General features: G+C 43.3%; 1 protein-coding gene across 1 annotated transcript in view; it reads left to right on the top strand.

The window, feature by feature from the left end:
- Window positions 1-1,323: 1,323 nt before the first annotated feature.
- FRAS1 (Fraser extracellular matrix complex subunit 1) overlaps window positions 1,324-24,730 on the top strand; it is a 692,624-nt gene continuing 669,217 nt past the window's right edge. The window contains exon 1 of the mRNA XM_073542109.1: window positions 1,324-2,118. Within this exon, the coding sequence (XP_073398210.1) occupies window positions 2,049-2,118 (70 nt within the window). The 5' untranslated portion in view covers window positions 1,324-2,048. The remainder of the gene's footprint in view (window positions 2,119-24,730) is intronic.

Here is a 24,730-nt window from a genome sequence, read left to right on the forward strand (position 1 = left end):
TTTATTATATTCTATTGAATCATACTCTATGAGGGGGCTACATTATCTTATATGAAGAGGCTACATTGTATTCTATGGGGGGGCTGAATTATATTCTATGGGGGGCTACATTATTTTGTATGGGGGCTTCATTTTACTATGAAGGGGCTACATTTTATTCTATGGGGGCTGCATTATACTATATGGGGAGGGCTACATTGTATTCTATGGAGGGGCTACATTATACTACATAAGGGGCTGCATTATACTCTATGAGGGGGTTGCCATATATTCTATGGAGGGGCTGCATTATATTCTATGGGGGGTTACATTATATTCTGTGGAGTGGCTGCATTATTTTCTAAGGGGTGGCTGCACTATACTATAAGAGAAGGGCTCCATTATATTCTATGGGGGGTTACATTATATTGTATGGTGGGGCTGCATTATACTCTGTGGGGCGGCTGCATTATGCTCTATGAGGTGGCTGCATTATACTATATGTGGGCTGCATTAGACTGTATCGAGGATTATGGGGAATACATTATTTGAAGAACTATGGGGTGCATTATACTATATGGAGGACTATGAGGAGTGTATTATACTATATGGAGGGCTATGAGGAGTGTATTATACTATATGGAGGACTATGAGGAGTGTATTATATTATATGGAGGACTATGAGGAGTGTATTATACTATATGGAGGACTTTGGGGCAGATTAAATTATATGGAGGACTATGGGGTGTAATCTGTAGATGTGCTGCTGATAACATGATACTGTATGGTGATCTGTTAGTGATCGTACTATCCCCATCATTCGTTCTCAGACGGTGCAAAGAGGCCGGGAAACAAATGTTGAACGACTTCGATATTGTCGATCACACTCATTAAGGCTAGTTTCACACTAGCGTTAGGCGGTGCAGCGTACGGCCGCCGTGCTGCTCCGCTCCCCCTATGGGCGCATGACGCTGCATGCGACCTGCTTACCCTATCTTTAGCACTGGGTACGGCGGCCATGCGCTGCACCTCCTAACGCTAGTGTGAAACTATCCTTAACGGCATGAACTCAGCACATGTAAATACAACTGAAATGCTTCTGTGTGATGTGAATGTTAGCATTTGGGGCCCCATTTTAAACTTTGCCTAGGGCCGACCATGGGCTCTGGTCACATTTTTCAGTCACCAACTGACCCCCATCCACCTTTATTGGTATTCTTAAATGTGCCCCCTAATGTCTAGGGTCCGGGTGTGATAGCTTTACCTCAGGGTGCAGTCAGAGGCTAGTGGTGGAATGAGGGCACCAGTGAGTAGCCTAGGAGGGTGGGTAGGTCCAGTATTGGCGCCCACTCTCCATCACTGGCTGCGGTCACTCAGGACACAGGTGCCCCTCTGCACACCTGCCCGGCCTCATGTCTCCGAGCTTTGATCCTTGTTACAGACTGAACTCGGAGCATCAATCAGGGGATCGGGTTGCTCGTGTCACGTGACCTGCTGGAATCTCTGCCGTGTGCACCGGGGGCGTCCGGACTGAGGGACACGGACGCAGAGTAGTGAGCGCTGTCCCCCAGCGCGGCGTGCTGTGCTGCTGCCCCTCAGTGATACCCCGTGCACAGAGCTAGCGCCACTTCCCCGCAGAACGGGGCTCTCCCTCCCACTCGTGTAGCTGCAGGGCACGTCTCCCCTGACTCCCTCTAGTCAGGCACACGCCTCCATGGAGAGGAGGGCCGGCCGGTGGGTCTCCTGAGGCGACGAGTTCTCGTGTGTGGGGCAGGCAGTCCCTGGAGAGGAGGGCAGAGGAGTGCGGGGAAAGTTAGGAGGAGGAGTCCGGACAGTGCCGGCACCGGGCGTGCAGCTCCACCTGGCAGCAGCTCCACCTGACCACAGCGCAACTTTCCCCGGCACCTCTGCACAGCCTGGCTGCTGCGTCTGCATGGAGGCTCCGGGAAATGGGGCCACCTGCTGACACCATGGACACAGACCCCGAGGACCTGTGACCACGTGATCGAGCCTAGAACTGACCACACTCTGACCCTTGGATCGAGGCTGGAGGATTAACTGTTTCGAGAATGGACTGGAAGAGACATCAGATCATAGTGATCCTGCTGGGATTGACAGCCCTCATCTGGCAGTCAGAAGGTCAGTAGCCTTGGTGTGTATACTCAGTATACAGGAGATCGGTAGCCCCGGTGTGTCCGCTCAGTATACAGGAGATCGGTAGCCCCGGTGTGTACGCTCAGTATACAGGAGATCGGTAGCCCCGGTGTATACTCAGTATACAGGAGATCGGTAGCCCCGGTGTATACGCTCAGTATACAGGAGATCAGTCGCCCCGGTGTATACGCTCAGTATACAGGCGATCGGTAGCCCCGGTGTATACGCTCAGTATACAGAAGATCGGTAGCCTCGGTGTATACGCTCAGTATACAAGAGATCGGTAGCCCCTGTGTATATGCTCAGTATACAGGAGATCAGTCGCCCCGGTGTATACGCTCAGTATACAGGAGATCGGTAGCCTCGGTGTATACGCTCAGTATACAGAAGATCGGTAGCCTCGGTGTATACGCTCAGTATACAGGAGATCGGTAGCCCCGGTGTGTACGCTCAGTATACAGGAGATCGGTAGCCCCGGTGTGTACGCTCAGTATACAGGAGATCGGTAGCCCCGGTGTGTCCGCTCAGTATACAGGAGATCGGTAGCCCCGGTGTATACTCAGTATACAGGAGATCGGTAGCCCCGGTGTGTCCGCTCAGTATACAGGAGATCGGTAGCCCCGGTGTGTACGCTCAGTATACAGGAGATCGGTAGCCCCGGTGTATACTCAGTATACAGGAGATCGGTAGCCCCGGTGTATACGCTCAGTATACAGGAGATCAGTCGCCCCGGTGTATACGCTCAGTATACAGGCGATCGGTAGCCCTGGTGTATACGCTCAGTATACAGAAGATCGGTAGCCTCGGTGTATACGCTCAGTATACAAGAGATCGGTAGCCCCTGTGTATATGCTCAGTATACAGGAGATCGGTAGCCTCGGTGTATACGCTCAGTATACAGAAGATCGGTAGCCTCGGTGTATACGCTCAGTATACAGGAGATCGGTAGCCCCGGTGTGTACGCTCAGTATACAGGAGATCGGTAGCCCCGGTGTGTACGCTCAGTATACAGGAGATCGGTAGCCCCGGTGTGTACGCTCAGTATACAGGAGATCGGTAGCCCCGGTGTGTACGCTCAGTATACAGGAGATCGGTAGCCCCGGTGTATACTCAGTATACAGGAGATCGGTAGCCCCGGTGTATACGCTCAGTATACAGGAGATCGGTAGCCCCGGTGTATACGCTCAGTATACAGGAGATCAGTCGCCCCGGTGTATACGCTCAGTATACAGGCGATCGGTAGCCCCGGTGTATACGCTCAGTATACAGAAGATCGGTAGCCTCGGTGTATACGCTCAGTATACAAGAGATCGGTAGCCCCTGTGTATATGCTCAGTATACAGGAGATCAGTCGCCCCGGTGTATACGCTCAGTATACAGGAGATCGGTAGCCTCGGTGTATATGCTCAGTATACAGAAGATCGGTAGCCTCGGTGTATACTCAGTATACAGGAGATCTGTAGCCCCGGTGTGTACGCTCAGTATACAGGAGATCCGTAGCCCCGGTGTATACTCAGTATACAGGAGATCGGTAGCCCTGGTGTGTACGCTCAGTATACAGGAGATCAGTAGCCCCGGTGTATATACTTAGAGTTTACAGATTTCATGATCTGTCTGCAGGTAGCACAGAACTTCTTATGTAGGTGAGCACTTCCCACACCGCTTGCCCATTCCCCATAGACTTGTGTGGTTGTACAGTCAGATAATGTAGACTCAGCTTGTTACTGCATGTGGCCGGTAATTCATCATGTGCTGTATATTCACTGCCTGCGATGCAATACGTGCCGACTCTTCCAGATTTCTATCATTATGTATATATAATCTGTGTGTAATATTACAGGGAAAGTAAGGATAGTGGTGGTAAAGCCAATAACACATTTTCAGACGTTTTTGTAATTCTTGGGGAAAAAAAGACAATTGCTTTGAAGACTAAAGAGAAAAAAAGAATCAAGTTTTCCACCTGCCATCTTCAGTAGATATGCTTTGTATGTGGCACATGGTGGTATGCCAGTATTTATAAAGCAAAGTTGACACCACTTTCATTTTAGCACGGTTGAAAAGCGCCACTCAACGTATGTCTGCACCATGCACAACTATATTACCATGTCTACTATTCTGTATGGTATTCGTTTTTCATGCAGTTGGGGCTAAGGAGTGTAGTAAACCTAGGGGGTGCACAGACGCAGCGTCAGTGTGCAAGCCACAATTTATGGATGAAGCTTTACTTGACGTATACTGTAAGGTCGCAATGGGCGACTAATTCACCAGATTGAGGCTGAAAGTTTTATTTTTTTTCTCCTTCTTTTGCCTAAATCTGGCTTTTATGCCTCTGCATCAGCTGCAGAGCTGTGATTCGCAGTAACTGGAAGGTGCATGCCCCCAGAGAAAAGTCTGGAGAAACACCCAGTTGTACTGCAGCCACAGATTTCACATACTGCACCCCACATGAAACAAATGCATCTCTGCAATTGAGCGATGCAGGACGAAGCCGAAAAAAAAAGCACCTGCATCAGGGAGCTCAGAGATTTTTTACAAGGTATTAGTAAGTGACAGATTCTCTTTAAAGGGACTCTGTGAGCACAAAATGACTGTCCAAAGCAAGTACTGGCACTTGGGGCCAATCATATAAGTTCACCCTCCCGCCTGCTTGTTTTCCCTCTATCGCCACCCCTGTCATCTTTGAGTGACAGCTCTGGCTTGATAGGAAAAGAGATAAGATAGAAAATAAGCAGGTGGGAAGGTGTATATACTGTAAGTGATTGGCCCCGCCATGATGCATAGAGCGCCTTTACTTGGTTTGAACAGTTATACTGTGCTGACAGTCGTTAACTGTATAGGCGAGTGCAGCAGACTGCTCCTTACTATTACAGAGGGATGCTGCACAGAAACGTATACCATAGGATATATGTTTTTTCACAAGGTGTCCTTCATAAATGGATGCATGCATCCATCTTAATGGTGGCCTCTGTTGGGTGGATACCTCCTGAGCTTATGCTCCCGACAGTGGGCGCAGTTTCATTGTGGAACAAACTTTACCTATACTTACTCATTATTACAAACAACAAAAACATTTGTATTGCGCTTGTCTCATAATGGACAGTATAGCTTGGTGTGAGAGACCGATCCATGACATGGTGTCCACCAATGGTGTCCAAAGGCCTCCTCTGACTTATAATAATGTCCATCTGATATGATGTCCAAAGCGTATACCGAGGTAGAACAGCCACCTCTTTTGACATGCGTCTGAGTAAGGCTATGTGCACACGTTGCGGAATTGCCGCGGGAATTCCGTAATTCCATTCCGCAGGAAATATGTGAGAAAGCCGCATTTTAATTCCCGCCTATTTCCTGCGGAAAAACTAGCGATTTGCAAGCGTAATTAGCTTGCAGAATGCTAGCGTTTTCCAAGCGATCTGTAGCATTGCTTGGAAAACTGACTGACAGGTTGGTCACACTCGTCAAACATAGAGTTTGATAAGTGAGACCATCTTTTTACTATTTAGGCTGCCTATGCAACATCAGTAGTAAAAAGATATAAAGTTAAAAATAATAAAAAATGGTGATTTTCTCACCTTCCGGCATCCCGCTCACCGTTCCCAATCATCGTGATGCTCCCGGCAGGTCCCGTTCCCAGTGATGCATTGCGACAATGACCTTTGACGTCGCGGTCTCACAAGACCGCTATGGTATCGTGAGACCGCGACGTCATCAAAGGTCATTATCACAATGCATCACTGGGAACGGGACCTGCCGGGAGCATCACTGAGGCCTTGGGACGCTGCGCGGGACATCGGAAGGTGAGAATATGACAATTTTTTTAATTTTAATTCAATTTTTTACAGGGATTTGGTACCCAGAGCCAGGAGGACAGTCTCCTCTCCTCCACACCGTGGGTACCATCCGCAATTGTTCTGCTTACTTTTCACATGGTGGGCACAGCCACATGCGGAAAGTAAGCAGAACAATGCATTCCTATGTGTGCGTATTTTCCCGTGATTCTGCACAAAGAATGAACATGCTGCGTATTTTTCCGCGATGCAATTCCATCTCGGAAAAATCCGCAGCATTAGCACAGCATGTGCGGAATGCCATGGGGTGCCTTTTTTTTTTTTTGCATCTTCGCGGCAAAATCGCGCGTATAAAATCGCTGCGAAAATGCAAAAAAAACGCTATGTGTGAACACAGCCTAATAGAAGGCCATGGACGCACAGTGCCTGATTTATCATTACATTTCCACCAGTTCTTGGCATGAATACCTCTTAATGAGTGACTTTTTGATTTGCGACAAATTCATCAAAAGTTTTGTTCCTTTTTTTCCCAAGTTGCCTTTAGTGGTTTAGTTTTCCAGATATATTAGACAGATTTTTGAAAATGCAAATAAAAAAAGGCACAAAATTGATCACCACAAGTCAAAAAAGAAAAGTGACAATAACCCTCGCAAATGATGAATCAGGCCCACAGTGCCCAAACAGTGTAATTTTTGCCTAAATGAGCCCATTCATACCTCACATGGAAATGTTGCTAGTTATACCCTACAATGGTTTAGTAATCACAATGAAGAGTTGGGTAAGAAGTGCGGACTATGCGATGCCACATAGTAGGGGTGAAATTTCACCTGAAATCCCTTGCTGCTTTTGGAAAAAAAACCTTGTTATATGTATTATGAAGTGAAGAACTTTCTCTGCACTTCCGGAATATTGTGTGTTGGTAAGGTTTCTTCGTGAGGTCCTCACTGCAGAGCTGCTCTTGTACCTGCCATTTTGACATGAAAGAGACCCTCTAGTCTCGGATTTTCTTTCCTGACAATCTATTAGCTTTTAGGGGTTAATGATACAAAAATCAATATATTTTGACTACAGCTCTATGAGCAAATAATATTTCTTGGGTTCCTTGACGCATGGTTCCCGAAGGGCTTTGTTCACAATGAAGCGGTCATCAGTGTGGGATGTGGCCCAAGGACTTCCACGTCTATGCCTTGCTGTGACTTTTCCAGTCTCTCCGTATCTCCGTTGCACCTGCTGATGACACTCTGTGACGCTCTAAGCTCAGTGCAGTTTCCGTCTGACAACATTCTGCTTGAAGTCTCGCAATGGCGAGGTACTGCTGACCAATTGTTAGATGTCGTTTTGGTCTCATGATGTCAAAATGTGCACCACATGATGAGGAGTATTGTTTAGATACCAATTGTAATTGAATCCAGAAATTCATTGGGCGATTCATGGATCAAACATCTGTTGTGGATTTTGCCATTCATCTCCTTGTTAGAGAGCAGCAAGTTGTGCAAAGAGCACTGAAATGTTGACCAGCTGGACATGTGCATCCAGAAGGTCACATTACTTTCTCCTGAAAAGGTTAGAATACATTTTTGGATCAGCTGTAAATTTCACCCGAAAGCCATAAATATCCCTAACTTTTTGTGAGTAGTGTATATAAATAGTCATCTTACAAGTATATTACAGTGTCCAGGACCCTTGTAGGCCCAGCTTACTTGACTTTCTTTTGTTTGCCTTACTTTTAAAGGCAAAATCAAGATTATGTCCATAAAAAGTATAAAGCTCTGTTCACACTGTCATCATGGCTACTTTTTATAACAGAGCCATGAGCATTATAGCTGGTAGTCAATCATTTATATGACCAGACATCACTATAGGGGAAATACAATAGAAGGCTATGTTCACAGTTGCTTTTTTGCAGCGTTTTTCTTGCCAAATTAAAAGCTGCTTTATACAGTACCAGCAAAAGCTATGGGATTTCAGAAATGCCATGCACACGCTTTTTTTTTTTCAGAATGAAATTTGTAGCATATCACTTCTTTCAGTGTTTTTGTAGCTTTTTTTTCACCCATAGAATGTAATGAGAAAGTGTCTTAGAAGCAGGCTAGTATTGGTATTGTACATTAGTGTAGGCCATGCGACATCTCCACATGGCCGAGTCGGCCATTCACAGGTGGTACGGAGCAGTACTTGGGTTGTGTGCATGAGCCCTTATTCGGTAGAAATATATCATAAGACAAGCGCAGATGTGGGTCATATTCATGTCAGATTTTCGTTTCCTCACCCCTGCCCATTGTGACATTGTTGATGAATCTGTCTCGGTATACCGGCTGGATGAGGCTGAGCTGCTGTCTCTGCACCTGAAGCAATCCTGTGCATCCATCTGAATGGCCGCCTTCTGGAATTCCAGATTAATACATAATGCATAGGTTGACTTGTCAGGCTGGAGCATATGGGGGTGGATCTTCTCATATATACTCCTACAGCTCTTAACTTAGAGGAAGCAAAATGCTTCTCATGAACCCGAAAGTTACAAATCCAACTTGCTGTCTAGTGATTCATATTATTTTATATTGTAACTTGATATTTTGCCAGATGCAGATATTAATTTATATGCTATGTTTGGACAGAGAAACAATTGATTTATCCAGTTTGTGGTGAAATAAAGCTACATTAAAAATCATTTCCTCTATAGGTAAAGAAAAAAAATCATCTGTTCTACTAAGCAGCTCCTGAGACTGCTGTGTGACAAGCGATATGACAGTCATCATAACTCTCAGGGGATGTCACTCTGCTTTTCCAGAATGGTTTTGCATTAATACATTACTTGCTCCAGATTTGCTTTTCAGGAGAACCGATGTGGCAGCTGTAATGATTGCTTTATCTGTTGGAAATCACATATTTGTGGAGGTGCTCATACAACTTAGATGACTGTCAGTCATTAGGACAACAGAAACCTCTCCCAAACTCCATACACATGTATGCATGGCTCAGTATGTGGCCATCATTAGATTATTATGGTGAACTACCACCATAGTGGCTGTTACTGGGTCCACAGCCTCACTGTTATCTTGGGCATTAGCAATTAGCAGTTACTGCTGTCAGAGGCCCATCATTGATGACCTTTGCCTGCTGCACTCTAGCATTACCTTAAGGCCCCGTCACACATAGTGACTCACCAGCGATCCCGACAACGATATGAACTTGTCAGGATCGCCGGTGAGTCGCTACATGATCGCTGGTGAGCGCGCTGATGCAGGGAGCTGGTAACTAAGGTACACATCGGGTTTCTAAGCAGCGCGCGTCACTTTGAAACCCGATGTGTACCTTAGTTACCAGCTCCCTGCATCAGCGCGCTGGTAACTAATGTACACAGAGGGTTTCTAAGCACAGCGCAGTGCTTAGAAACCCTGCGTTTACCTTAGTTACCAGCTGATCGCTGGTCTCCCGCCTGTCACACGCAGCGATGCGTGCTGGCCAGCGGGAGACCAGCGACCAAAAAAATGTCCAGGGCTTTCCTACAGCAATACCGGCAGGGGGTCGGTCGCTGATCGCTGTCACACTCAGCGATCTCGCTGGTGAGATCGCTGTTACGTCACAAAACTTGTGACCTTAGACTCTAAAGGCCCTGTCACACTAAGCGAGATCGCTAGCGAGATCGCTGCTGAGTTACTAGAACTGTGACGTTATAGCGATCTTACCAGCGTGATCGCTGTGTGTGACAGTGACCAGCGACCAGCCCCGCTGGCGGGTATCGCTGATCGTGCCGGAAATGTCTGGACATTTCTTTGGTCGCTCATGTCCCGCTGAGTCGCTTGTATCGTGACGTTTGACACCTAGCCTAACGACCTCGTTATCGACTCAGAAGCAAGACAAGGCGGGGATTAGCGTTCCCGTTTCCACGCCTACCTCGGCTCCGATTGGTGGTCACTACAGCGTCTTGATTGGCGGGCTTCCTTTTAAAAGAAGCTAACAAAGTAGCCCTTCAGTTCTTTGTTCCTGACCCGGGTGTGTCCAAGTTGAGATCCTGTTTTTGTCCAACGGCTGCGACTCCATTTTGGATCATCTGCTTTTCCATCTTCGCTGCTTCTCTAGCCAGTTAATGGTAGGTATTTTTTGAATGAAATGGAGCGCTAGTACGTCACCTTCTTTTAAATGCACGGCCAATCAGGACACGGTAGAGTCCACCATTCAGAGCTGAGAGGGCGTGAGAAAGGGAGCGCAATCCACGCCTGTGTAAATACAGCGTCACACAGTACATCCCTCATCGAGGTGTGAATCGTCAATGGAACATGCAATGTGACAGGGTCCCAACGACCACCGACATCATTACAAAGGTCGCTATGACATGCTAGATCGTTGCTCCGTCGTTGGGTAGATTGGACTGTCTGACATCTCAATAGCGACCACATAGCGATGCGGCAACGATCCCTGTTGTGTCGTATTGCTGTCGGGATCGTCGTTATAGCGTCGCTAGGTGTGACGGGACCTTAAGGCAGATCTCACCAGCAATCAGGACCAGCGAGGACGCTGGTATCCAGGGTTAACAGCGGGTACCTAAGCGCACACGTCGCTTAGTTACCCGCTGTTTACCCTGGATACCAGCATGCTCACGCTGGGAGCTGGTATTCAGGGTAAACAGCAGGTAAGTAAGCGTGTACGTGCATGGAAACTCTCCAGATGGACACAGCCTAGTGAAAGGTCTGTTTGGGGTTCCCCTATCCTCAGGATCAGTGCTCCCCAAACGTAAGAGTCATACCTTTTCTAGGTAATCCCCTGTATGACCCATCATATCTGCTTTATAATATTTAATTAAAAGCCCAAGCCAATTAAATCTCTTATGTAGTCTATTTGGGCCGCCAGCCTGTAAGAAGGGTACCACCTGTTGTGTGGAGCCATGGTGGAATGTCCACAGTCTGGCACCACAGTCTAATGCTGGGCCCTGTAAGCTCCTCCACACACACAGAAGGGATTAATGTAGTTGAATATTAGGTACTAGCAGGACCTGCGCCTCCCTAAGCATGCTGTTTGTTTTACTAAGATTTCCATCCCCCAGACAAGAAAGAGGGGGAGGGGATGTTTGAGGTCAGGCCAGAAACTGTGTGCAAGGTTTTTGCTTCCCACCTTAATAACCAGGGAGTCTTTAGTTGTTTGTTTTGCCTGTGAATTGAAGGTAGATTAAGGAAGAGATTATGCCAGAATTCCAAAGCCTGCTAATATTTCATCCTGCCAGTACATTGTGCAAGTGAGCAGGCAGTGTCAGCAGTTAATAGGAGAAATAGACTTTTATTTTAATAGCTGTGCGGTCCCTTGGTATAATACATGGTTGTCTTGCATATTATTATGTACCACATTATTGAAAGATATAGAAAACCTCCAATTCTGTACAAGGCTTGGTTCATAATTATTTGCTGGTGGAAAAATCTTCAAATCAATTTTTGCACACTGATCCAAAAAAAAAAAACCAATGACCAATCATGTAAAAAAAAAAATATCTGGACTAAACTGGGGAAGGCAGATAACAAGTGTTGTGCAAAAAGATATGCAGGACGCTGGGTCCAGCAGTCACATCGGCCTTCTGTGGCTACTCTAGACCAGAGCGTTGAAAACCTCCTACTGACGTCCCCGACTCCTCTTCTGATCCGTGCGCACACGCAACATCAATTAAGACAACAAGATCACGTCACATTGAAGAGGTGCCTGATGGCGGAGGTAGTAGGAGATTCGTGTGGCTCGGTTCTGGGTGCCGCAGACTGATGGCTTGTTCTCCTTGTACAATCAATCCCATTCACTGACTAATCTGACCCAATTTTGTTTCAGTCAATATGTTAAGATTAGTAAGGAATAAAAAAAGGTGGATATCTAAAAGAATGAAGCAAGTATGAACAGGTGCAAACTGCTGTGACTGTATTATATACAAACCAAAGAGTGCAGCAGCATGTTGGGCTAAGATATATGCAGACCTTGAATATGGTCATTCGCTCCTCAACCTTGAAACTGCAACACCAAAAAACTAATGGAGTAATGAAACTCACAGGATTGACACGTTAATAATATGCAAATTATAAAAAAAAGGAAAAAAAAAAATTAAAGACATATTTATTGAGCATTGAGAAATAGATGCACTTACATACCTTGGCATGCAGCTGCCAACCAATGGTGGTTCAGATGTGTTTGATGGGAGACAAGTCTGCAGGTAGCACATTTAGGCCATGTAGGCTGCTCACAATATCAGGACCAACATGCCGCCTAGCAATGTCCAAAAAAAAACTGCTCCTGGGACACTTTGGAAAAATGATAGTACCACTGGTTCCTCAACCCAATTAATGCAACACCAAGCTTCTAGTGTACCTGGGATTAAGAATAGAGTGGTCTGGTACATTATGCCACCCTAAACCATAATCACTAATGTTACATAGTTAGCAAAGCCGAAATAAGACATTTGTCAATCCAGGTCAGTTTATATTCCGTCAGAATAAATCTCCAGATCTACGTCCTTCTAAAGAACTGTAACTGTAAGATACAATATTGTTACGCTCCAGACTGTTGGATTGGTGGATTGTCTCCTCGACAAGGCCTCTTTGAAGAATGGCACTTAGCGATCCATTCTGTACTGCAAATGAAATTAGACATCACATACTGAGCCTAACAACAAAACAATGTCTCACAAACCATCAGAAAGCATTTCAGATTTCACCGCCAGAGCTAGCCCCGCCCTCTGCACAATCATTGGCTGTTGGTATTTGCCCCATCACTGACCTGTCATTCATTTCAGCATTGGAAGTGATAGAGGAGCAATCCTGATCCTCTCATGTGTAGAAGTGCATCTCTAATTATATACCCTTCACATCACATCCAAAGTGGTGATAGAACTGTCACATGTCCCCCACATTACCCCTGACATAGGAATACTGTGAATTGAAAAGTGGGTGCAAGTGTGAGGGTGTATATATCTACATATATAGCTCATAATACACTTCAGCTGCTGCAGAACCCCATAATAAACACCTCAGCTGCAGCAAAACTTCACAATACACGCCTAATCTGCTGCAGAACATCAAAATACACACCTCAGCTACTGCAGAACAGCATAACACACACCCCATCTGTTTCAGAATAGCATAATACTTGCCACAGCTGCTGAAGAACATCATGATATACATATCATCTGCTGCAGAAAAGCATAATACACCTCAGCTACTGTAGAACCAGGGCTGTGGAGTCGGAGTCGTGGAGTCGGAGTTAGTATAAAATGGACCGACTCCGACTCCTAAAATATATAATAAATTGGGTACAGTAGTTCAGTGCTGAATATTTTTTCATAGGAAATTTGGGAAAGTTATGAAATGTCCTATAAATGGCTGTTCTATTCCTGACCTAAGGCTACATTCACACACAGCGTTTTTGCTGCGTTTTTTGAGGATACGTTTTTCAGCTGCAAAAGCAGATCAGATTTTTAAAAAACCGCATCACCTGAAAGGTTTTTGAGCTCATAGATAATGTTTTCAATAGCAAAAGCAGAATAGAAATCTGCTCTATCCAATTATCCATATCTGTCCATATCTTATCTGTACCAAAAACAATGAAAGCCGGATAGCACAGAGACTAACACTCTTTTTTTTTTTTTTTTTTTTAGCAGCGGTCAGGTACACCTCATAGCTGCCCAAAAGGACGCCCAGGACAGGCATTGCTCGTCTTCAGTAACACATCAACATCAATTGATAGTTGGAATAAATAGACTGGATTCACCACCACATCTTCTTAAGGTGCAGGCTTTATTTTCAAGTGTAGGGGTGTGCAGTATGAGGTTCGCAGCAGCTGAGGTGTCAGTGGTGAACTCTAGCACCAGTGAAGCTCCTCCTCTACAGACAAGGGTACAACACAGACAAGCAAACATATTCAGAAAGAAGGAAGGTACTTTTCTCAGAAGAATTGCTAGAGTGAACAGGATAGCAAGATTAAGGTAATTACTTCTTAAAGCATATTTAAACTTTCAATAAACTGTGCATAAATCAATAGTCCAGTATACTGTATGTTCTCTCTGTATGCTTGATGCTTGTTTGTTTTTTCTTTGAGCTCATATACGTTTGGGAAGCTAGCTTTTATACAATATACAGGGAAAATACAGCAACAGGATTGATGAGGACTTATATGAGGACTTGTATAGGTATAGAAGCCAAAACATCAAGTTATTAGCTCTGTTATCAGTTTCTTTGTTCCTGGAGTATGATACACAACAAACTTGCTCCCTCCCTCCTCCCCTCTTCATAGACTGTGAAGCATTTAGTGAGCTGTACCCTAATAAGAAAAGCCTTGGAAATTCAAAGTAAAGCTATCTAATAACATATTTTACAAACTTTATATTTGTCATCTGTACTATTGATTTATGCAAAGTTTGTTTTATTTCTATCTAAAATTATACAGTGGGGAAAGTATGTATTTGATACACTGTCGATTCCCACCTACAAAGAATGGAGAGGTCTGAAATTTTTAATCATAGGTACACTTCAACTGAGAGAAACAGAATCTACAGGAAATGTCTGACCTCTGTAATTGCAAACAAAGGTTTCTGTACCAAATATTAAGTTCTGTTTTTCTATTGTATCAAATACGTATTTCATTCAATAAAATGTATATTATTTAAATCATACAATGTGATTTTCTGGATTTTTTTAGTCTGTTTCTCACAGGTGAAGTGTACAATTGTAGACCTCTCCATTCTTTGTAGGTGGGAAAACATGCAAAATTGTCAGTGTATCAAATTGTTATTTTCCCCACTGTACATGGTTCCCTGTTCTTGCTGGAATTATAATATACATTATTTTTTATAGGACAAAATTATTTTGAGAGTGAATTTATATTATTACAAAATGTCTAAGAAGCTCCCCATGAAGTCAACTATATTTGAGCATTTCACAGTGACTCAAGATGAAAAATATTTTGTGTCAATGTATGACAAGTGACCCAGAGGAAAACAAATGCTGTGATGCCAAAATCAGCGCATACTCAGGCAGTGATAAAAATGCTCCTACAAGAGCTTCCAATCTAAAAAGACATTTTACAACGCTTCCACCCAGAAGTTTTCAAAGATGTGACTGAGAAAGATAACAGCAGCACCAAGAAACCCGCGCCCAGCACTTCCTGCCAGGCAAATGAGGAAAGAGCATCTCAAACATCATTAACAAGATATTTTGTAAGTGACAAAGTTACTGTAACAATGACAGCAGATATGTTTAAAAGACAGCTCCTACAGCTTGTTGTGAAGGACGGTGTACCATTATCACTATTTGCACAACCAGCTTTTACAGCTCTTAATGGAGAAATGGCCCGCAAACTTGGTGTTTCTCTGGAAAGAGAAAGTATTAGAAAATTAGTGATTGAAGAAGCCCTTAAACAAATTGAAGATCTTAAAAAGATTCTCAAAAGACGCTTCATGTTTCTTAAAATGGATGCCTGCACACGTCGGAGTGAACTATTTTGCCATCAATGTTCGATATGTTTGTGACAACAAAGAAATTGTTACCAAGACATTGGCAGTAAAAGATACTAAAGCTCATCACAGCAGCCAGTTTCTCCAGGCCTTAGTGGAAAAAGTTCTACAAGATTACGAACTCAAAAAAGAACAGGTTCTTGCTATTGTAACGGACAATGCTTCAAACATAAGTACAATTAAACTGATGAATAAGAGTAATGAACAAAAGCTAGAAGAACATTTAGGATTCAGTATGTTTGAGATGGAAGGCCACAGTTCTGTTCATGTAACTGAGGAACAAACATATTACAACAGAAGAACAGCAAAATTATACTTTAGAAATAGATGATCTTGTTGAAGCTGCTTCAAAACACTTTCATATTCATCGTATGAGCTGTGTTGTGCACACGCTGCAGCTGGCAATAAGAGATAGTCTGCAAGAGGGACATGCTGGAAATCTGATTGGAAAAGTGAGGAAATTGGCTATTGCCGTCAAAACCCCTAAAATTGATTCCATCTTGAAGAGACGTGCTGGGAAAGGGCAATTGTTGATCAAGCCACTCGGTGGGGCAGCACTTATTTATTGATTGAGCGATTGCTTGAACTAAAACTGTTTCTTACAGATATGGCGAACCCTCAGGTAACCCTAAATGAAGGTCAATGGACACATTTGGCTGAATTGAAGGAATTGCTTAACCACCCATTTACCGTGACTAAAAATTACAAGCTGAGGATTTATCTCCTGGCATTTTCATAAGGGAGTGGAAGAACTTGCCATTTTGCTTGTCCCAAAGAGGAGGTTTAATCGCAGATGGCATTTCTGCTTCGGAGAGAGACACAGCTATTAGAAAATAAAATTTTTCTGACAGCTGTTTATGTGGACCCAAGTCATCGTACACTGCTTGATGATCAACAGCTTACGCTAGTTTCACATTAGCTTATTTTCCACGCAGCGCTCGGTGCAGCTAAGCCCCGCCCCCTGCCGGCTCCCTGCCCGCCCCATCCGGTCATCGCCGCCTACTATCGCACACGGCTGCATGCGATCTGCGCACCCTATCTTTAGCATAGGGTGCCCAGACCGTGCGCTGGCCGTGCGATAGTAGGATTTTACTGTGCGCTGCGCACTTTGAAAGGTGCGCCGAACGCACCATGTTGCATTTTGGCGCGTTTGGCGCACCTTCAAAAGTGCGCAGCGCACGCTAAAATCCTACTAGCGCACGGCCAGTGCACGGTCTGCGCACTCTATGCTAAAGATAGGGTGCGCAGATCGCATGCAGCCGTGTACGATAGGTGGCGGCGATGACCGGATGGGGCGGGCAGGGAGCCGGCAGGGGGTGGGGCTTAGCGGCGCCGAGTGCTGCGTGGAAAATAAGCTAGTGTGAAACTAGCCTTACTAAAGGAAAAGAAGCTCTGACTGAGGTAGCAGTTAGGATGAGTGGCCTACAGGAGGACTGCCAGGTGCAAGAGGACTTGGGTCCTGACAGTGCTACTGCTGCCATATCTTCATCCTCATCAGATGAGGCTTTTGACTTTGACAAGTATTTGGATGACATGGAGCAGGCAAAGCGTTGCCGCAAGGAAAAAGACTTCACTCCGTCTCCTATAGCAAGCAGATTAACCATATTTCAGCAAAATTTTTCACTTGCTCTCAAAGAAATAGAAAAATTCAACCGTTCATCAAAACTGACTGTGCATGAGGCAATTCCTTTATACTTGGAAATTGTTAGAGATGTTGCCCATGTGGTTACGGCTTTGCCTCCAACCCAAGTTAGTGTAGAGAGGTTGTTCTCTGGCCTTAAAATTATTAGGTCAGATTTGAGGTCATCTATGAAGGAGGATCTGATGGAGGCAATTCTATTTCTTAGGACAAATTCATAGACTGCACAAATGTTATTTAGTATGTTTTTGTTGAAAACTGTTTTTGCCACTTACATAGTTTATTACACAGTGTTATATATGTAATCGATATTACATAGTGTATTAGATATTTACAATTTATTACAGTTTTTTCTGTTCTAAAGTTGTATTCCAATAAATATATATTATGTTCTATCTAAATATCTTGATTATTGTATCATAAAAATGATTAAGTGTCTGATGTTCACATTGTACTACAATAAATTTTTCACTTGAATATAAGCAATATATGTGGGAGTCGGAGTCGTGGGGTCGGTGTAAGGGAAATTGAGGAGTCGGAGTCGCAGGTTTGGCTTACCGACTCCACAGCCCTGTGTAGAACCTCATCAACGTCCCAATTTCTCATAATTTGCATATCATTAACATGCCTATTGATCCTATGATTTCCACAATTCCACAACTTTTCCTCCTTGATGTTACACTTGTCAACTTTGAAATTTCAAGTTATATGGAGTTGTAAATTTATTCTTCCTTATTATGGCACAAATCAGCTAGAAATGTGACTGTGTAATATTGGAAATGTTGTTCTTTAATCTAACACTGAAAAAAAAAAAAAAATATATATATATATCTATATATATATATATATATATATGTGTGTATATATATATATATATATCTATCTCATACGTTAAAAAATATTTTTTATCGTCTAATCAATTTTGGCTTGTTCTTCTTTATCAGCAGTCCCCTTGATGTTCTCTCTTTGCGTTCGGTAAATTTCCCAATTAATAAAAAATTATTGTCCATCACCAAGCTGGGAAGCTGCTGAGAATTTTTATTAAGCTCTATTAGTCTTTTTTTTTTTTTTTATGTCCTATTTTTTGGGTTTGCACAATGAAAACCCCAGGCATATACAAACTTATATTTATAGGGCACCATTTGTCTAGTGCCTGCCAACATAGTCATAATTTTGTCATGTACCATGCCGGTATGCAATATTGTGCAATATTTATCTCACTTTAACCCCTTAACGACCGCCGATACGCCTTTTAACGGGTACTAAAACCACAGCGCCGTTAATTCACGGCGCTGTGGAGAAAGTACATAGCGCCCCCCAGTGTCGGATTTTCTCCGGGGTCTCGGCTGCCAGGGGTAGCCGAGAACCCAGAGAACATGAATCTGTTGATTTTTACCGACCCCGCTTTTGCGATCGCCGTTATTAAACCTATAACGGCGTCCGCAAAAAAAAAAAGCGATTATGCATTAAATTTCTCTTTCCTCTGATGTGATTGCACATCAGAGGAGAGAGAAATAGGCTCCCCGATTCCCCCCCCCCCCCCGGTACCTCTCCGTGGTCCTCACTTCCCTCCCGGTGGTCCCGCGTCCTGCCGGCGTCCTCCGATGGGCGCCGCCATCTTGAAAATGGCGTTTATCACCTCCTTATATAGGCAAACATAATGAAATAAAGAAAATATTTTTTTTTCAGTTTTCCGTTAGCGTTAGGTTTGGGCTAGGGTTAGGGTTAGAATTAGGGTTAGGGCGAACTAGGATTAGGGTTAGAATTAGGATTAGGGTTGGGATTAGGGTTAGGGGTGTGTTGGGGTTAGGGTTGGAGCAAGAATTGAGGGGTTTCCACTATTTACCAACTTTGGGGGTCTAAAAATTGGGTTCTAAAAAATCACTTTTGTGGAAATAAAAAAGACTTTTTATTTTCACGCCTCTGCGTTTATAAACTTCTGTGAAGCGCTTGGGGGTTCAAAGTGCTTACCACACATCTAGATAAGTTCCTTAGGGGGTCTAATTTTCAAAATGGGGTCACTTGTGGGGGTTTCCACTGTTTAGGCCCATCAGGGGCTCTGCAAACGCAACATGATGCCCGCAGACCATTCCATCAAAGTCTGCATTCCAAAATGGCACTCCTTCCCTTCCAAGCTCTCCCATGGCCCAAACAGTGGTTCCCCCCACATATGGGGTATCAGCGTACTCAGGACAAATCGCACAATAACTGTGGTGGTATGATTTCTCCTGTTACCCTTTTAAAAATAAAAATTTGGGGGCAAAAAGATCATTTTTGTGGAAAAAAATGGATTTCTTATTTTCACGGCTCTACGTTATAGACTTCTGTGAAGCACTTGAAGGTTCAAAGTGCTCACCACACATCTAGATAAGTTCCTTAATGGGTCTAGTTTCCAAAATGGGGTCACTTGTTGGAGTTTTCCACTGTTTAGGCACATTAAGGGCTCTCCGAACGCAACATGGCATCCGATCTCAATTCCAGCCAATTCTGCGTTGAAAAAGTCAAACAGCGCTCCATCCCTTGCAAGCTCTGCCGTGTGCTGAAAAAGTGGTTTACCCCCACATGTGGGGTATCGGTGTATTCAGAAGAAATTATACAACAAATTTTGTGTTGATTTTCTCTTTTAACACTTGTGAAAATAAAAAAAATTGGTTTTGAAGTAAATTTTTTGCAAAAAAAAGTTAAATGTTAATTTTTTTCCTTCCACATTGCTTTAGTTCCTGTGAAGCACTTAAAGGGTTAATAAACTTCTTGAATGTGGTTTTGAGCACCTTGAGGGGTCTAATTTTTAGAATGGTGCCACTTTTGGGTATTTTCTGTCATGTACACCCCTCAAAATGACTTTAAATATGATGTGGTCCCTAAAAAAAGTGGTTTTGTAAATTTTGTTGTAAAAATGAAAAATCGCTGGTCAACTTTTAACCCTTATAACTTCCTAACAAAAAGAATTTTGCTTCCAAAATTGTGCTGATGTAAAGTAGACATGTGGGAAATGTTGTTTATTAAGAAATTTGTGTGACACATAAAGAGCATAAAAATTTAAAGTTTTAAAATTGCAAACTTTTCAAAATTTTCGCCATATTTCCGTTTTTTTCATAAATAAACACAAGACTTATCGAAGAAATTTTATCACTAACATGAAGTACAATATGTCACGAAAAAACAATCTCAGAATCAGCGGGATCCATTAAAGCGTTCCAGAGTTATAACCTCATAAAGGGACAGTGGTCAGAATTGTAAAAATTGGCCCGGTCATTAAGCTGCAAACTGGCTCTGTTGCTAATAATTTATGAAAACAAAAATACCAGGTAAATAGTGGTAAATATGTGATAGGCCATAATAGACCCTTATAAGGCTGAATGCAGACGGACTTTTTAGCCCTGCGTTTTTTTCCGCGCAGAATGGAAGAAATCCACAGGTCAAATGACCTGGATTTTTCCTGCAGATTTCTTCCATTTTTCCTGCGGTTTTATTGCGGCTTTTGTGCGGTTTTCCACTGCGGTTTTCCCCCTGCGGATTTGGTGACAGGGGAAAAGGAAAACCGCAGAAAAGAAGTAACATGCTGCGGATTTTGTACCGCAGGAAAACCGCGCGGAAAAATCCGCAGCGTCTGCACAGCGGTTTTTTTTTTCATGGATTTTAAGGCTACTGTACATCACAATGCGGATATGCAACGTTTCTGCGCGGTAAAATCCGCTGCGGATCCGCTGCAAATCTGCATCGTGTGCACACAGCCTAAGATGAAGCCACTGAGAAAAGAAGAAAAAATGGAGTTTTCAAAGGCTTAAAAACTTCTTTAGGCAATATATTACAAAAAATTAATAATAAAAGACAAACGTGGGTAATAGGAGAAAAAGGGAGTCAGTATCTTTATTAATATTTTACCCATGTGGACTCAAGTGCAAATTTTGAAAAGCATTTCCAAAATATCTATTATATAAAATTTTCAAAAAATACTCATGTGCCTCCTATGCTCCTAGCCACATCTGTTTCAAAATTCCATTTGGGATCATACTTTAACCCCTTAATCCCATATGACGTACTATCCCGTCCATGTGCCCTGGGACTTAATTCCCAAGGACAGGATAGTACGTCATAGCGATCAGCGGCGCCCACGTGGTGAGCGCCGCTGATCGCGGCCGGGTGTCAGCTGATTATCACAGCTGACACCCGGCACAATGTGTAAGGGGCGGTTACGGACCGCCCCCGCCACGTTAACCCCTTGCACACCGCGATCAAACACGATTGCGGTGTACCGGGGGTTAAAGGGAAGCATCGGCAGGGAGGGGGCTCCCTCTGTGCTTCCCTGATCCCCCCACGGCAGCGCAATGTGCAGCGCTGCCGCCGGGGGCTCCTTCCCTGCAGGCCCCCGAATCCAAGATGGCGACGGGGACCTTCGGGGGCCTGCAGGGAGCCGGCTTCCTCAGTGCCTGCAAAGCGCAGGCACGAGGAAGCCTGCTGCAGTGCCTGTGACAGATCGCTGATCTGTCACAGTGATCTGTGATGTGACAGATCAGCGATCTGTCACAGGACAGTGATGTCCCACCTGGGACAATGTAATAAAGTTAAAAAAAAAAAAAAAAAAAGTGTTAAAATAATTTTAAAAAATCGCCAAATAAATTAGAAAAAAACAATATATATATTCCACCAATAAATTCATTTTTTGGAAATAAAAAAACCAAAACAATAAAAGTACACATATTTGGTATCGCCGCATCCGTAACGACTTGCCCTATAAAATTGTCCCATTAGTTAACCCCTTTAGCGAACCCCTTAAAAAATAAAAATAAAAAACGAAGCAAAAAATAATGATTTATTATCATACCGCCGAACAAAAAGTGCAATAGTGCGCAATCAAAAAGACGCATATAAATATCCATGGTACCGCTGAAAACGTCATCTTGTCCCGCAAAAAACAAGCCGCCATACAGCATCATCAGCGGAAAAATAAAAGTTATAGCTCGCAGAATAAAGCGATGCAAAAATAATTATTTTTTATATAAAATAGTTTTCATTGCATAAAACCGACAAAATATAAAAAACGACCTAAATGAGGTATCGCTGTAACCATACCGACCCGAAGAATAAAACCGCTTTATCAATTTTATCGCACGCGGAACGGTGTAAACGCACCCCCCCAAAAGAAATTCATGATACGCTGGTTTTTGTTCATTCTGCGTCCCAAAAATCGGAATAAAAAGCGATCAAAAAATGTCACTTGTCCGAAAATGGTACCAATAAAAATGTCAACTAGTCCTGCAAAAAATAAGACCTCACATGACTCTGTGGGTCAAAATACGGAAAAATTATAGCTCTCCGTATGTGGTGAAGCAAAAACTATTTTTAAAATAAAAAGCGTCTTTTAGCGTGTGACAGCCGTCAAACATAAAAACCGCCATAAATAGTAAATCAAACCCCCCGTTATCACCCCCTTAGTTAGGGAAAAATAATAAAATTAAAAGAAAATGTATTTATTTCCATTTTCCCATTAGGGTTAGGGCTAGGGTTAGGGGTGTCTTGGGGTTAGGGTTGGAGTTAGAATTGGGGGTTTCCACTGTTTGGGCACATCAGGAGCTCTCCAAATGCAACATGGCATCTGATCTCAATTCCAGCCAATTCTGCATTGAAAAAGTCAAATGGTGCTCCTTCCCTTCCAAGCTCTGCCATGCGCCCAAACAGTGTTTTACCCCCACATATAGGGTATCAGCCTACTTAGGACAAAATGCAAAACAACTTTTGGGGTCCAATTTCTCCTGTTACCCTTAGGAAAAAAAAATGGGGGGCAAAAATATCATTTTTGTGGAAAAAAATGATTTTTTTATTTTCACGCCCGGGCGTTATAAACTTCTGTGAAGCACTTGGGGGTTCAAAGTGCTCACCACACATCTAAATAAGTTCCGTGGGGGGTCTAGTTTCCAAAATGGGGTCACTTGTGGGGCGTTTCAATCGTTTAGGTACATCAGGGGCTCTCCAAATGTACATGACACCCGCAGACCATTCCATCAAAGTCTGCATTCCAAAACGTCACTACCCTTCCGAGACCCGACGTGTGCCCATACAGTAGTTTTCTCACACATATGGGGTGTCAGCGTACTCAGGACAAATTGGACAACTTTTGGGGTCCAATTTCTCCTGGTACCCTTGGGAAAATAAAAAAGTCGGTGACTAAAAGATCATGTTTGTGGAAAAAATACGCTTTTCTTATTTTCACGCCCGGGCGTTATAAACTTCTATGAAGCACTGGAGGGGTCAAAGTGCTCGCCACACATCTAGATAAGTTCCTTGGGGGGTCTAGTTTCCAAAATGGTGTCATTTGTGGGGTGTTTCCACTGTTTTGGTACATCAGGGGCTCTCCAAACGCGACATGGTGTCCTATCTCAATTCCAGCCAAAAACGTCAAATGGCGCTGCTTCCCTTCCGAGCTCTGCCATGCGCCCAAATAGTGGTTTACCCCCACATGTGGGGTATCAGCGTACTCAGGACAAATTGCACAATAACTTTTAGGGTCCTGTTACCCTTGGGAAAATAAAAATTGGGGGTGAAAAGATCATTTTTGTGGAAAAAATGATTTTTTAATTGTACCACTGTACGTTATAAACTTCTGTGAAGCCCTTGTGGGTTCAAAGTTCTCACCACATATCTAGATAAGTTCCTTGGAAGGTCTAGTTTCCAAAATGGGGTCACTTGTGGGGGGTTTCCACTGTTTAGGTACATCAGGGGCTCTCCAAACGTGACATGGCGTCCGATCTGAATTCCAGCCAATTTTGCATTGAAAAAGTCAAACGGCGCTCCTTCCCTTCTGAGCTCAGCCATGCGCCGAAACAGTGGTTCCCCCCACATATCAGGTATCAGCGTACTCAGGACAAATCGCACAATAAATTTTGCAGTCCAATTTCTCCTGTTACCCTTGGTAAAATAAAAAAAATTGAACCTGAAGTATTTTTTTTGTGAAAAAAAGTTAAATGTTCATTTTTTTTTTTAAATATTCAAAAAATTCCTGTGACGCACCTAAAGGGTTAATAAACTTCTAGATTATGGTTTTGAGCACCTTAAGGGGTGCAGTTTTTAGAATGGTGTCACTTTTGGGTATTTTCTATCATATAGACCCCTCAAAGTGGCTTCAAATGTGATGTGGTCCGTAAAAATAAAATGGTGTTGCATAAATGAGAAATCGCTGGTCAATTTTTAACCCTTATAACTTCCTAACAAAATTAAATTTTGGTTCCAAAATTGTGCTGATGTAAAGTAAACATGTGGGAAATGTTACTTATCAAGTTTTTTGTGTGCCATATCTCTGTGATTTAAGGGCATAAAAATTTAAAGTTGGAAAATTGCGAAATTTTTGCCAAATTTCTGTTTGTTTCACAAATAAACACAAGTTATTTTAATGAAATTTTACCACTAACATGAAGTACAATATGTCACGAGAAAACAATGTCAGAATCACCAGGATCCATGGAAGCGTTTCAGAGTTATTACCTCATAAAGGGACAGTGGTCAGAATTGTAAAAATTGTCCCGGTCATGAACGTGCAAACCACCCTTGGGGCTTAAGGGGTTAAATTAACTAAATGAACAGTGTCAATTTGAATATCTCAGATTGGGATCTGAATGTGTAGGGTCTATGTTTTCCAAATAAAAAAAAAAATAAAAATTGCATGACTTGTCCTGATTTTAAACTATGCAAATCATTAGA

This window comes from Dendrobates tinctorius, unplaced genomic scaffold (genome assembly GCF_039654945.1).
Source record: "Dendrobates tinctorius isolate UK_male_01 unplaced genomic scaffold, ASM3965494v1 ptg000011l, whole genome shotgun sequence".
NCBI lineage: Eukaryota > Metazoa > Chordata > Amphibia > Anura > Dendrobatidae > Dendrobates > Dendrobates tinctorius.